The sequence below is a fragment of the Sarcophilus harrisii genome, chromosome 3 (genome assembly GCF_902635505.1).
Source record: "Sarcophilus harrisii chromosome 3, mSarHar1.11, whole genome shotgun sequence".
Classification (NCBI taxonomy): Eukaryota; Metazoa; Chordata; class Mammalia; order Dasyuromorphia; family Dasyuridae; genus Sarcophilus; species Sarcophilus harrisii.
In genome coordinates, this window is record NC_045428.1 from 482,591,167 (window position 1) to 482,606,677 (window position 15,511).

At 35.1% G+C, this 15,511-nt stretch overlaps 1 protein-coding gene across 1 annotated transcript in view; it reads right to left on the reverse strand.

Annotated features, from left to right (window-relative positions):
• GUCY1A2 (guanylate cyclase 1 soluble subunit alpha 2) overlaps positions 1 to 15,511 on the reverse strand; it is a 430,164-nt gene that overhangs the window by 318,731 nt on the left and 95,922 nt on the right. The window contains exon 4 of the mRNA XM_031961090.1: positions 5,600 to 6,318. Within this exon, the coding sequence (XP_031816950.1) occupies positions 5,600 to 6,318 (719 nt within the window). The remainder of the gene's footprint in view (positions 1 to 5,599; positions 6,319 to 15,511) is intronic.

Consider the following 15,511-nt stretch of genomic DNA (forward strand, 5'->3'; position numbering starts at 1 on the left):
AGCTTTATCACTGAGAACAGAAGAGATGACTGACAACAATATTGCTCTTAGGAAGGATATCTTTAAAATGCGAACTGATTTCACAGCTTTATTAAAGTTCTCTGAAGCATTGCCATTAGTAAGATTAAGAAGAAACATCCATATCATCTACTGTTTCTCAAAACTCATCACAGTTTCTGACTGTTGTTAACACAGCCGGACCAATTCATTTTAGATCTCACAGGCACAAGAAGAAGTTGAAATAAGCAAACACAAAAGTTATTAGTAAAGCACAGAATATTTTTAAAATGGAGTCTCCAAAAGTTTTGACAGTTTGTAAATATAGAACAGGATCATTTAGTGTTAAATTAAGTACTATATAATTAGACAAAATCACTTCAGGATCACTCAAAATTCCTCAAGAATAGATGATAAAGGGTAGAATTGTTGATATCTATATACTACCTAATTTAAAATAAAAATCAGAGACTAATTGTTTTCTGATTTTACAGGATAGATTTGAAATTCCTCTTGAATTTTCAAAACTGTTACACAGGGAAAGAGGATAAGAGGGAGCAAGTAGGGAAATAGTCAACAATCCCAGATATCAATCAATTAATCAACAAACATTCATTTCATACCTACCAAGGACCAGCATGTATTTGGTGCTTGAAATACAAAGAAAAGAAATAGTTTCTATCCTCAAGGAAATAATGTGAATAGAAAAACATATAATGACAAATTTAAATAGACAGACAGATATGTGTGTGTGTATTTTACTAAAAATAGCTAACAATCATGCACTTACTGTGTGCCAGATACTAGCCACTTTGTATTATTATTTCATTTGTTCCTAACAACTCTTGGAGATATTTTATAAATTACTACAATGAGGTAAATAGTGGTTAAATGATATCCTCAAGGTCACACAGCTAATAAGTGTCCGAGGCTGAACTTGAATCCAAGTCTTCCTTACCCCAAGCTTGGTATTCTATACATTATACCATCTATCTTTGTGCTTGTTCCCTCTCCCTCTCTTCCAGTCTTCTTTCTCCCTTCCTCTCTTCTTATCCCTTTCCTCCTCCTCTTCCCCCTTCTCTCCCCCTCCCTTTCTCACTCCCTCTCTCTGTCCTTCTCTCTCTCTTCCCCTTCCTTTCTCCCACTCCCCTCCCCCTCCCTTTTCCCCTATCTTTCTCCCTCCTTCTTTTCTTTTTCTTCCCTCTCTTCTTTCCCCTCCTCCTCCCTTTCCTCTCTTTCTCCTCTTCTCTCTCTCTTCTTTATTCCTCCCTCTCCTTCCCTCCTCTCTTTCTCTCTCTTTTCTCTCACAGTTATCTTCTCTCTCTCTTCTCCCTCTCCATTTCCCTCTCCCTCTCTCCCTCTTCTTTTCTCTCCTCTCCTTTCCTCTTCCTCTCTTCTCTCTCTTTCCCTCTCAATTTCTTTCTCTCTCTTTCCATATGTAAATATAGATTTATTTATACATAACATAAATGTATATATATATAAATAAAATACATACCTATACAGATAAATACAAAAGGAAACCTTTGCAAGGGAAGGAGACTAACAGTGAGGCAGATAGTGAGAGGACATTTCAAGTAAGGCTATATGCAGAAAGTAATATGTGAGATGAGTGTTAAATTATCATTTATACATAGTATGGATATGCCCTACATAGTTGGAAAGTAGGACCTCAACATCATAAAAAGAAAAAAATTATCACTCCTATAATATTCATAATCTTTCCCTATAAATCAAGATATATTCCCTACAAAGTAGTAATGACCCTTAGAAATTAAGTAACTCCTCATGAGAAATCAGAAATCAGAAAATACAAAAGCTTTTCTTACTAGCTGCCCTTCAATTCAATTAAAAATATTTCTTAAAGCACCTTATATGGGCAAGGGCATGAAAAAAGTTTATGTGATAAGCACTCAAGCTCTTAGGCTAATGCCTAAATGTTAACATACTGAACACCATAGCACCAATTCATATGCATTCTTTAGCTCAGTTAATCTTTATTTCTGACTCTGGATGAAATTTGATCTTTGTTCAATGAAAGGAGAATAAATAGAAAGGAAACAAAGTTATAATAGGGTGTTGAGGTAAACCATCAACCAAAATGTTAAAACAATATAACCTGGCCCATTCCTATATTTCCAGATTTCTTATATCTTACCCATTTCATGCATTATGCAATCCAGCTACTCTGGGCAGTCTTCCCTATTAGAATGAGAACTCTCTGAGGGAGGGACTATTTTGTCTTTGTTTAGACAAAGAATGGTGCTTCATAGCTTAGCATATTAGCACTTAAACAGTAAGTACTTAATAAATGCTTGTTTGAAAGATACAGGAATTCTTAGAAGCAGCAAAAGAGAATCCCTCACTCCTCTTGATACCTGACAAATTTCAAGACTCAACAGAAATCGGCAACTTCCAGCCCAATCTCTCCACCCTCCTGTTCTCCTACAACAGCAGCTTTTTCTTTCTCTGCTCCAATAGCTAAATTAAAATGTGTGTCACTGATAAGTTTAAGTCACAAATACAGATTAAAAATTTACTAAAAAAGGAAACAGGAAAAATAAAAAGCATAGTAAGCAAGGTAAAATATTTCTCTTAAAGAACACTTATGCAATTAGTAATAGTTGAATGTCACCAATTATTTCTTGTGTGTATGTGGGGGGCGGGGGGGGGGGTGTTCCACAAACTAAGAATGACTTTTATGTTTTTGAATAATATATTTTATTTAAAATATTTTTAAAACAGTTAAAATAAAATAAAATAAAATCTTTATTTAAAATGTAAAAACCATTCCTAGTTCATATACCATACAAAAATAGATGGCAGGTTAGATTTGACCCATAACCATAGACTGCTAATCCCTATGTTAGATTATAAATTTCTCAAAGGTAAGCATGACAACTTTTTCTTTGGTATGTCCCCAAATTGGCAAGAAGAGTTCTAAGTCCTGAGTAGAGTAGCTACTCCACAAGTCTAGCTAATTTGTGACCACAAGAACATTGAGAGGTAACATTGTCTAGAGCAGAACTTGTTTTTTAAAATGTTGTGCTAGTTCAGCATAATAGGTTTCCCTTTTGATGCTGTGTATTTTATTTTATGCATTGAAAAACATTATTCTAAGGAGTCCACAAATTCAGCCAACTGCCAAAGGAGCATATAACACACAAAAATCTTTAAGAACTCCTAATTTAGTAGACAGAAGGCTGAATTTGAAAAAATAAATATCCTGGCTTCAAATCCAAAGTCTTAGCCATCTTCTAAATACTTGATCATGGGCAAGTTGCTTGATTTTTAGAGCCTCAGACAGTCATCTGCAAACTTGGAATTGATTGTATGACATGGGAGACACAGGCAAAAGAACGCCTAGCATGGCATGCCCCTATCAGAGAGGGTGCTGTGCTTCATTAGAGAAGGAATTATGCAAATCAGAATTGAATTAGTCCAAAAGAAATAAAAGATGTGCAGTTAGAGAAGTCACTCCTAATGTTGATATAAACTACTTGTATCTGACCTGTGGCAGAGCATTCCAGACTCACTGTAACTCAACTCTAACATAATGATATCATTTTGGTCCTCTTTAAGAATGAATGACAAAAATCAACGAAGTCTCAGAAAACTTCCCCTGACTTGTTATCATTGTAAATAAATTTGATTTTGCAAAATCATTTTGAGAAAGGATTGTTTCATTGTTTAAACTTAATATTCTTATTACCATGATCAGGCAATGCCATAATGCCACTAGTATTTGGTCTAACAAACTATTTTCTTTTACAAGGATAGTGTATTTATATTCCTATTAAGTATCACGGCAGTTTGATTGCTGACTTCAGGATTAAAAATCTCGGGAATACATGGCAGTATTAATTCTGTTAAACAAAGACTATGCTACCCAATCATTTCACATCTCAGTGCCCCAAGTAATTTATTTAAGATTTTAAGTTGCAGAAAGGTGTTAATCTACTTTGATAGAAGGAATTTCCTGCTAGGAACTCCCTATACCCATGAAATCACAGGTACAGTAAAATAAAAATGGCTCACAGAGAATGCAGACACATAGAAATGAAAGCTAAAGTCAGTTTCACTGTCATATGACTACATAATTAGCAAATGCTTTTTTTTGGCAAAGGGAAAAAAAGGGTTCATTTTCACTGCTAAGAATGATTTAAATTCATATTAAGGTAATCACTGAAGTTTGGAATACATATTGTCAAGTCTAGAGAGAACATCATTTATATAGTGATAATACATGGAATACAATCACTTCAACTCTTACCAACTAACTAAAATACCTATTAATAAAATTCAACAGCTGTATGGAACAAAAACAATCAGAAAATAGCTCATTATTTATTTCACACCTTCATTAGCTGGGAATGCACATAGCTCTGATAATCATTTACTAGAAAGCCAGAAAAGTCCTATAAGGTCAATAATCCAAATTGCTGGTTTTACAGGTAAGGCAACTGAGGCTCAGAGAGATTAAGTAATATATTGAATGCCTATATTGTTGCCTAACAATATATTGTTGCCTAAAGTCACACAAATATAAGACACAGAGACAGATTTTGAACACAGGTCCTCTGATTAGAAAAGCAAAGTTTTTCTACCATATCACGATTGCTTAAATGAATCCCTTGGAAGATAATAGCTATATTCAAATAATTTAAAAATTATACTTTAAAAAGAGAGATCAAATCCATCCAGTGATGCTCCAAAAGGCAGAATAAGACCAATGGACAAAAGTTAGAGAAGAAAAGGCTAAGTATCAATATCAAAAAGAAAATTCACAATTGTCTGAAAGAGAAATAAGGCACTGAAATAGTAGTTTATGAGCTAATGAGATTTCTTCTTATTGTAAATGATCAAGCAAAAGCTAGAAGATTACTTTATAAAAGGGATTTGCAAAATAGGTGAAAGGTAGGATTGCATTACTTTCAACAGTAAATTTCTAAGATTCAAGTTGAAATATCTCTAGCTACTTTGAATTTATATCTAATGGTTTTTTACAACACTAGTGTTATCTATTCTGAAAAATATTTTTCCTCTAACTAAAGGCATTTTACTTATTATGATTTTATTGCCTTAGGAGAAAGTAGTTTGCAAGAGGAATACATCTCTAATTCCAAAATGAAGTTTGACTAGAATATTAAATTTGAAATTTTGCTGCACTAAGATAACAGCAATTTACTTAATTTTAGGGGGGGAAAGACGTGATCAATGAAGACAACATAACCAAATCCCTGGTAATTTTTGCAAAGGTCTCAATAGATGTGTCATGAGGTTTGTCTAATTTAATCAATGAGTTTCTTCCAACAAACTTAGAAAATTAGAAAATCAAATGAATACTATGATTGCTACTCTTGTTATGGCTGTCATTATTAAGCATCTTGTTGTTTCATAAACTGATATAAATGCATCAGGGAGACGATACAATTTGGCTGGGAGTTGGGCCAAATGTTTTCCTATACATCCAGGGCCTCTTGATTTTCTGAATGGCACTTCAGTTATTTTTCCCTAAATAATTCCAAGTAAAGTCAGCATATAATTTGCTAAAACATTTATCTCTCAAAATTCACAACCCTTTTAACTCCTTTCTCCTTACCTTGTCTTTATTTTCAGAACCAGAAGCCTCTGGTTTAGTCCGAATCAAAAATGGAGTGGACAGCCTCAGCAGGACCCTTTCAAAGGTGGCACTGATCTTTGGGGAAACTATGTCAAAGCAATCCTCAAACTTCAGAATCTTGTGAGTGTCACATCGGAGCTGTTTCCTCAGTCCTTCCCCCAGCTGCAGAACCAGCATGCTGGCATCAAACATCAGGTGGAAGGGGAAAGCTCTACAGAATGTGTTGATGCTGATTCGGAGGTCAGCAGGAGTTTGGGATGTTCCAGGTGGAAGGTTTTTTGTGATGTTTGAATTTTCACATTCCTTAATGACAAATGTGAGACAGCTGCAGTTCCCTGGATTTGAGCCCTCCAAACACAGCTTCTCATGGGTCACTTTTTCCACCTCCAAATCCAGTCGGTAGATCTTTTTTCCTGCAGCCTTTATCATTCCAGGCATTGCAAACCCCACAATGTGGTGAGGATGAAAGTAATGGAGCATTAGAGAACCCTCTGGAAGCTCTTTGCATAGGAAAGATGGAGATTCCAGAGTGGCCTGTCGACCAAATGAAGTTCTAATATGTTCCAGTAAAGCATCGAAACCATTAAAGAAATCCTGCAAGGTGCTGCCTACGGCCCGAAGGACCCTCTCATTCTCATCAAAACAAATATTGAAGAATTCCTCCCCAAATCTTTCTTGCATTTCTTCAAACTTCAAACCTAAAAGCAAAAAGAGAATAGATATTAACTGAGAAATAAGTTGCAAAAGCTCTTTTCTCTACCTGCATGTTTGACTTTCCTGGCAACTATTTTAATGTTGTCACCTTAGAGGAGTAAGAATGGCCTATATCTGAAATAGACTGGTAGAATTTGGAGGATTTTTAAATTTTCAAATTCAAGAAATTTAAGAAGCTCCAGGCCATTACTACCCTCTGTAGGGGAAGTATTACACTAATTTTTAGTTATTTACAAAGAAGGGGATGTAGTCACTTAAACACAAGGAAGGTCACAAAAGTAGAAAGGATACTAAAGCTCTTCTCAGATGCAATATGGTAGACAGAGCCCTGAACTTTAAGTCAGAGGATCTGTATTCAAATCCTAGCTCAGATATTGAATAGCCATTTGATTCCGAGAAAATCACTTTATTTCTCTTTTCCTCATTTTCCCATCTGTAAAATGAAGAGGTTGTACTCCATGGTCTCTAAGCTATAGGCCTATGATTCTTATGGCTTCAAATTCATGATTCTTTGAACTAGTCCAAACCTTTCATTTTGCAACTGAGACATAGGGAAATTAAATAACATATCATGAATAGAAAGGAGAGTTGAGAAAAAAAAATTTAGTTCTGCATTGTACTGAATACATGAAAATATAAGGTCTTCCAATAATAGAGTATAGGCTTTCTCAAGCCATGAACTATGTTCTCTCCCTGCCTTTTTTTTTTATTTTCAGCAGCTAGCATAGTGTCTGGCACTGATAAATTGTTTAATTATAATTGATGAATTAATTGCTTTTTATATTATTTATTTAAAATATTTATTGGTATCATTTTTTGCATCTCTCTTAATTCTCTCCAATATCTCTCCCTCCCAGAGTCCAATTCCAGATAACATTTTTTTCTTCTTTTTTTTTTTTATTTATTGTAATAACTTTTTATTGACAGAACCCATGCCAGGTTAATTTTTTTACAACATTATCCCTTGCACTCACTTCTGTTCCTATTTTTCCCCTCTCTTCCTCCATCTCCTCCCCTAGATGGCAAGCAGTCCTATATATGTTAAATATGTCGCAGTATATCCTAGATACAATATATGTGTGTAGAACTAAAGAGTTCTCTTGTTGCCCAGGGAGATCCAGATAACATTTTAAACACAAAATAAAAAAAAAACCCAACAGGAAAAAAATCAGTATAACCAATCAATACATCAAAAGCATTTGAAAATATGTTCAATAAACCACACTTATCAACTTCCCACCTCCTTTAAAAGGATGTCTTCTCACATCCATTCTTTTAGGCTATACTTGTTCTTTGTAATTTATAATATTCCCTCTTGATTATTTTTGTGATTGCTCTTTTGTTTACATCATTGTAGTCACTTTACCTATTTTTTTTTGGCTTTGCTTATTTTCTTCTATATCAGTTCATATAGACTTTTCTATACTTCCGTGTATTTATCACATTCATAATTTCTTATAGCACAGTAATATTCAATTACATTTATGTGCCAATGTTTATTCATTCCTCAGTCAACAGGCATCTCTCTTGATTTCAATTCTTTTCCATCACAAGAAAAAATTGCTGGTATCAATATTTTGGTAAATAGGAGTGTTTTCTGTATATTTAATTCTGACTCCAAACCCAAAAGAAAAGAAAGGGGGAGGGAGAGAAGATATTTGAAAAAAAAACTTTCTTTCTCTTTCTTTTAGATCTCTGAACCTTCCCAAGATATCTTGGGGTTTATTGGCTAGATTTCCTTCTTAAGGATCATGCCTTAAACCAAAACCACTCAACTCTCCTATATTGACCAACAATAGGTCTCAGGTCAAGCTCCAAGTGGTCAAATTGTTTGGATCCTAATTGACTCAGAATGAATACAAATAACAGTCATTTCTGTTTGGTCCAGAAACCATGAGAGATTTTCCCTCCCAGATTTATTTATTTGGAATTTTTTGGATGTAGTTTTTACTAGGTAAAGAGATCATTCTTACCTCAATTTCTGCCTAAAGTTAATCACTAAATGTATGTGGCCTCCATCAAACTGAGACTTGTTGAAGACCTTAGCATAAAAAAGAGCAAGGTGTTCAACTCTATCCAGTCATCCCAATGCATATCTAGATCCAGATGATTCTGGAAAGGAAAGTGAGACAGATGACCTTGCACAGACCTCCCTCACTTAAATCCAATTCATTTTTTTTATATTAAAACAAATTCTTACACTTTATTCAAAGATAAATTCTAAATTAGTACATTAACTGGATATAAAAGATAACATCATTGACAAATAATATCTATAGATAGAAGCAAATTCATGACCAAATAAGGGATATTATAGAACAGGAGGAAAAAAAATATGTATTTAATTACATATGTTTTTATTATAGAACTTTTTTTTTTATTATAGTAACTTTTTATTGACAGAATCCATGCCTGGGTAATTTTTTTTACAACATTATCCCTTGCACTCACTTCTGTTCTGATTTTTCCCTCCCACCCTCCACCCCCTCCCCTAGATGGCAAGCAGTCCTATATATGTTGAATATGTCCTAGTATATCCTAGATACAATGTATGTGTGCAGATCCAAACAGTTTTCTTGTTGCACAGGGAGAATTGATTCAGAAGGTAGAAGTAACCCGGGAAGAAAAACAAAAATACAAACAGTTTACATTAATTTCCCAGTGTTTTTTTTTTTTCCTTTGGGTGTAGCTGCTTCTGTCCATCATTGATCAATTGAAACTGAATTAGGTCTCTTTGTCAAAGAAATCCGCTTCCATCAGATTACATCTTCATACAGTATCATTGTTGACGTATATAATGATCTCTTGGTTCTGCTCATTTCACTTAGCATCAGTTCATGTAACTCTCTCCAAGCTTCTCTGTATTCATCTTCCTGGTCGTTTCTTACAGAACAATAATATTCCATAACATTCATATACCACAATTTACCCAACCATTCTCCAATTGATGGGCATCCACTCAGTTTCCAGCTTCTAGCCACTACAAACAGGGCTGCCACAAACATTTTGGCACATACAGGTCCCTTTCCTTCTTTAGTATCTCCTTGGGGTATAAGCCCGTAGAAACACTGCTGGATCAAAGGGTATGCACGGTTTGATAACTTTTTGGGCATAATTCAGGATTGCTCTCAGAATGGTTGGATTCATTCACAGCTCCAACAATGTATCAGTGTCCAGTTTTCCCACATCCCTCCAACACTCATCATTATTTTTTCCTGTCATCTTAGCCAATCTGACAGGTGTGTAGTAGTATCTCAGAGGTGTCTTAATTTGCATTTCTCTGATTAATAATTAATAATGATTTGGATCACTCTTTCATATGAGTGGTAATGATTTTAATTTCATCATCTGAAAATTGTCTGTTCATATCCTTGACCATTTATCAATTGGAGAATGGCTTGGTTTCTTATAAATTAGAGTCAGCTCTCTATATATTTTGGAAATGAGGCCTTTATCAGAACCTTTAACTGTGAAGGTGTTTTCCCAGTTTGTTGCTTCCCTTCTAATCTTGTTTATATTAGTTTTGTTTGTACAGAAGCTTTTTTAATTTGATGTAATCAAAATTTTCTATTTTGTGATCAATAATGGTCTCTAGTTCGTCTTTAGTCACAAATTTCTTCCTCTTCCACAAGTCTGAGGATAAACTATCCATGTTCCTCCAATTTGTTTATAATCTCGTTCTTTATGTCTAAATCATGGACCCATTTGATCTTATCTTGGTATACAGTGGTAGTGTGGGTCCATGCTAATTCTGCCATACTAATTTCAGTTTCCCAGCAGTTTTGTCTAATAATGGTCTTATCCCAAAAGTGAGGATCTTTGGGTTTGTGAAACAAATTGCTATAGTTGACTATTCTGTCTTGTGAACCTAACTGTTCCACTGAACTAATCTTTTCTTAGCCAATTTCCAAATGGTTTGGTGACTGCTGCTTTATAATATGGTTTTAGGTGGGTACAGCTAGGAACCTTCATTTAATTTTTTTCATTAATTCTTTTAGATTCTTGACCTTTTATTATTCCATATAAATTTTGTTTTATTTTTTTTAGATCATTAAAATATTTTTCTTGGAAGTCTGATTGGTATAGCACTAAATAAATGGAGTTAGTTTAGGGAGTATTGTATCTTTATTATATTAGCTCGACCTATCCAGGCGATATTTTTCAATTGTTTAGTCTGACTTTATTTGTGTGGAAAGTTTTTGTAATTTAGTCATATAATTCCTGACTTTCCTTTGGTGATAGATTCCCAAATATTTTTATGCTGTCGACAGTTATTCTGAATGGAATTTCTCTTTGTATCTCTTGCTGTTGGATTTGTTGGTGATGTATAAAATGCTGGGGATTTATGGGTTTTTATAACCTGCAACTTCGTAAAGTTATGGATTATTTCTAATAGCTTTTGTAGGGCTCTGGGTTCTCTAGTATACCATCATATCATCTGCAAAGGTGATAGTTTGGTTTCCTCACTGCCTATTCTGATTCTTTAATCTTTTCTGGACTCTTTTGCCGAGGCTAGTGTTTCTAATACAATATGAATATTGGTGACAGTGGAACTTGCTTCACTCAGATCTTGGGAAGATTCAGTTTTTGCCATTGCATATGATGCTTACTGATGGTTTTAAATATATGCTCCTGACTATTTTAAGAAAAAGTCCATTTTTCCTATATTAAGTGTTTTTATTGAATGGATGTTGGATTTTATCAAATGTTTTTCTGCATCTATTGAGATGATAATATGGTTTTGTTAGTTTGCTTATTGATATGTAATTTGCTATGTTTCCTAATATTGAACCAGCCCTGCATTCCTGGTATAAATCCTATTGATCATAGTGTATTATCCTGTGGATGATTTTCTGTATCTTTTGCTAATATTTTATTTAAGATTTTAGCATCGATGTTCTTAGAGTTGGTCTAAAATTTCTTTCTCTGTTTTTTCAGCCTACCTGGTTTGGTATCAGTACCATGTCTGTGTCGTAAAGGGTTTGGTAGGACTCCTTCATTCCTTTTTTCAAATAGTTTATATAGCATTGGAGTGAATTATTCTTTAAATGTTGGTAGAATTCACATGTAAATCCATCTGGTCCTGGGGATTTCTTCTTAGGGAGTTGGTTAATAGCTTGTTCTATTTCTTTTTCTAAGATGGGACTGTTTAGGATATTTACTTCTTCCTCTGTTAATCTGGGCAAGCTATATTTTTGAAGGTATTCTTCCATTTCATTTAAGTTGTTAATTGTTGCCATAAAGTTGGGCAAAGTAATTTCCTAATTATTGCTCTAATTTCCTCTTTTAGTGGCAGGTTCTCCTTTTTTTAAGACTAACAATTTTGATTTTCCTCTTTCCTTTTTAATCAGATTTACTAAGGGTTTGTCTATTTTGTTGGTTTCTAGAACAATTCTTAGTTTTTTAATTAATTCAATAGGTTTTTCTTCAATTTTATTGATCTCTCTTTTATTTTTAGAATTTCAAGTTTAGTGTTTGACTGGGGTTTTTAATTTGTTCCTTTTCTAGCATTTTTGTTGTGAATTCATTGACCTTCTCTTTCTCTGCTTTATGCAAGTAAGTCTCTAGAATATGAAATTTCCCTTTACCGCTTTGGTGATCCACATTTGGATTGATGTCTCATTATTGTCTTTTCTTGGGTGAAGTTATTAATTATGTCTGATTGCTGTTTCACCTATTCTTTAGTTAGAGTTATTTAGTTTCCAATTTTTTTGGCTACTTTCCCTGGCTTTGTTGGTGTAATTTTTATTGCATCATGGTTAAAAGGGATGCATTACTATTTCTGCTTACTGCATTTGAGTTTGGGGTTTTTATGTCTAATATGGTCTATTTTTGTATAGGTTCCATGAACTGGTGAAAAAGTGTACTCCTTTTCTGTCTCCATTTCGTTTTCTCAGGGTCTATCATTTAACTTTTTATATTCTATTTACCTCTTTGACTTCTTTCTTATTTTTTTGTTGTTTGTTCTAATTCTAGGAGTGCAGTTGAGATTCTATTTGTTTTTGCTTTATCTATTTCTTCTTGCAGCTCTCTTAATTTCTCTTTAAATTTGATGCTACGCCCTTGGGTGCATATATGTTTAATATTGATATTGCTTCATTATTTACTCCTTTAAAAGATATAGTGCCTTCCTTATCTCTTTTAATTAGATCAATTTTGTTTTGCTGATCTGAGATCAGGATGATACCCTTTTTGACTTTACCTGAAACATAGTAGATTTGTCCATCTTTTACTTTATTCTGCATGTATCTCCTGCTTGGGTGTGTTTCCTGTAAAACATTGTGTGGGATTCTGGTTATCCATTCTGCTACTTCCTTTTTATGGGGTTCGTTACATTTATGTTAAATTCCAATTTGTATTACTTGCCATCTTGTTAACCCTATTTTGCTTTTCTCCTTCTCCCTTCCCCCTTCCGTATTAAACTTGTGAGCTACTTGCTTCTCACAGCCCTCCTTTTGGTATCCTCCTCCCCCTAGAGTTCTCCCCTATCTTCTCCTTTCCCTCTCAGTTTCTGTATTCCTTCTGCTTAGCTTATTCCTTCCCTTTTCCTTTTCCTTCTCACTTTTCAATGAGATCGGGAGAGTTTCACCTAATTGATGTCAGTTTTTTTCTCTTAAAGTCAATTCTTTGGCTTAAATACCCACTATTTCATCCCCTCCATTCTTTCTCTCAGATTAATAGGTTTCCTTTGCCTCTTTGTGAGATATAGGTACCCCACTTTACCTTTTTTCTGATCAATGTCTTTCCACCTCTGATTTTCTAGAACAAGGTATACATGTATTTTTATACATCTTTACAGCATAAATATAGTTCCAAGATTTCTTTTTACCTTTTAGGTTTTCTTAGTTCTATATTTGCAGATCAAACTTCTTGTTAATCTGGTTTTTCACAAAATAGGTGAAATTCACTTATTTCATTGAATGACCATCTTCTTCCCTGGAAAAGATTCTCATTCTGGCTGGGTAAGTTATTTTTGGTTGCATGCCGAGGTTCCTTAGCCTTTGGAATATATTTCAGGCCTTTCGATCTTTTAATGTGGAGTGCTAATCTTGGGTGATCTTTACTGTGGCTCCTCTTATATTTGAATTGGGTTTTCTAGCGCTTGGAGTATTTTTCCTTTGTTTGGGGTTCTGGCATTTGGCCTATATTTCTTGGTGTTTTGATTTTGGATCCCTTTCAGTGGGTGATCAGTGAATCCTTTCTGTCTATTTTCCCTCTGTTTCTATGACTTCTGGGCAGTTCTCTTTGATAATTTCCTGGAAAATAGTGTCAGGCTCTTTTTTTTTCATCGTATTTTTCTGGGGGTCAATCATTTCTCAGTTGTCTCTCCTAGACCTGTTTTCCAGGTCTGTTGTTTCCCAGAAGGTTTTACATTTTCTCCATTGTTTGGTTTTGGTCTTGTTGACTGATTCTTCTTTGCCCCAGGTCATTCAATTCCATTTGTTCTATTCTTATTTTCGGTGAAGTGTTTTCTTCCTCACTTTTTTATCTTTTCTAATTGTCCAATTTGTTCTATGGAATGTTTTTCCATTTCGCCATTTTATTCTTTAGTGGCTATTTTTCTGTTTCCAGTTCACTAATCCTATTTTTCAAAGTTTTATTTCTTTATCCATTCTGTCTTTAAGTGGAGTGGGATGACTTCTCCAGACTCTCTTGCAACCTCCCTCTCCTTTTTCCCATTTTTCTTTGTAGCTCTCTTGTGAGAGCCTTTTTAATTTTCCTATAGATTCATCTGTGCTGAGGCAGATGATCTCCTTCTTGAGGATTACCCTGAAGATAATCTGTTTTTGGTCTCCTGGGGTTTAGAGTCTGTTCTCTGTCTGTATAAAAGCTGTCAATCGTTAAGTCTTTTAACTTTTGCTATTTGTCAGGAAGAATCAGAGACAAATAGTAAAAGAAAAGGGAAAAAAAACAACACAAATGGAATCTGCTTTTTGGGGAGGAGCTGGGTGGCGTTCGAGCTTCCTCTACAGACTGAGGTGGCAGCAGCGAGGCACTAGCAGAACTGTGCTGCACCTGCGCTCTGAGATTCTGAGAGCATGCTGAGAAGCTGTGGGGGAGGGGTGGCCGGTCTCAAGAAACTCCAGCTGTTTGGGGTTGTATTCTTCATCCCTGGTGTTTTTAGCTTCTCTGCTGGGCTACTGATTTGCTGTCAGGGCAAAGTATCCAATCCTGTGGTGAAGCTCTCCCCGCAGAGACAGCTGAAATCACACCCCAACCCCCTCCGGTCTGTGAGCTGCCTGCCGAGCTCCTGCTGCCGCTGCCCTCAGCCTGTGCCTGATCTAAAACTGTCCCGCCCTTGAGCAAAAACAGACCTTTGCTGGAGAATCTCAAGGATGTCTTCTCTTGGTAACTGTTTGTGGGTTTTGGGTCAGGCATTAATTCAGAGGCTTGTAATGAGATGGATTCTGAGAGAAAATGCGGAGCTTACACAGCTGTGTGCCTCCTCACCGCCATCTTGGCCGGAAGTCCAAATCCAATTCATTTGCATGTCATGGCATCACCTCCCTGATATCATTCTCCTCTTTGACAGTGAGAGTGAAGAACAACTACAGAGACTCCAAATTCAGCCCTCTTTTTAATACAACACTCTGTATTCTAAAAGAGACTTCTCATTTTTTTTTTCGTAAAAGATTATTAAATTGCCCAGTGTAGTACAGTGAAAAGAGTCAAGGTACCTGAGTTAAAGTATTGCCTCTAAGTTTACTATTTTTGCAACTTTACTTAAGTCACATCACTTCCCTGGGCCTCAGTATTTTCAATAATAAAATGAGGAAGTCAGATAAGATGGCCTCTCAGGCATTTCCAACCCTAATTCTATGACCTTTCCTCAATTTTAAACCATAGATGCTGATTTCAATTCATGGGTATGAATAACTCTAACATATCAGCAACAAAACTTATCTCAATTATCTGGTCTAATGTGAAGCTTTGCCATTCTTATTTAATTCTTCTTATAGTAATCACAATTTGTCTCACAATTAGTCTCCTTCCAGTCTCCCTTCTCTCTCCCTCTTAGATTCCTATTCTAGATAATATTTTAAAGACAAAATAAAAAGGGAACTATGAGGGAAAAATTCAGTATAGCCAATCAATACACCAAAAGCATCTGAAAATAAGTTCAATATATCATACACTTCAACTTCCCATCTCCTAAAAGGGTTCCATTACACAATT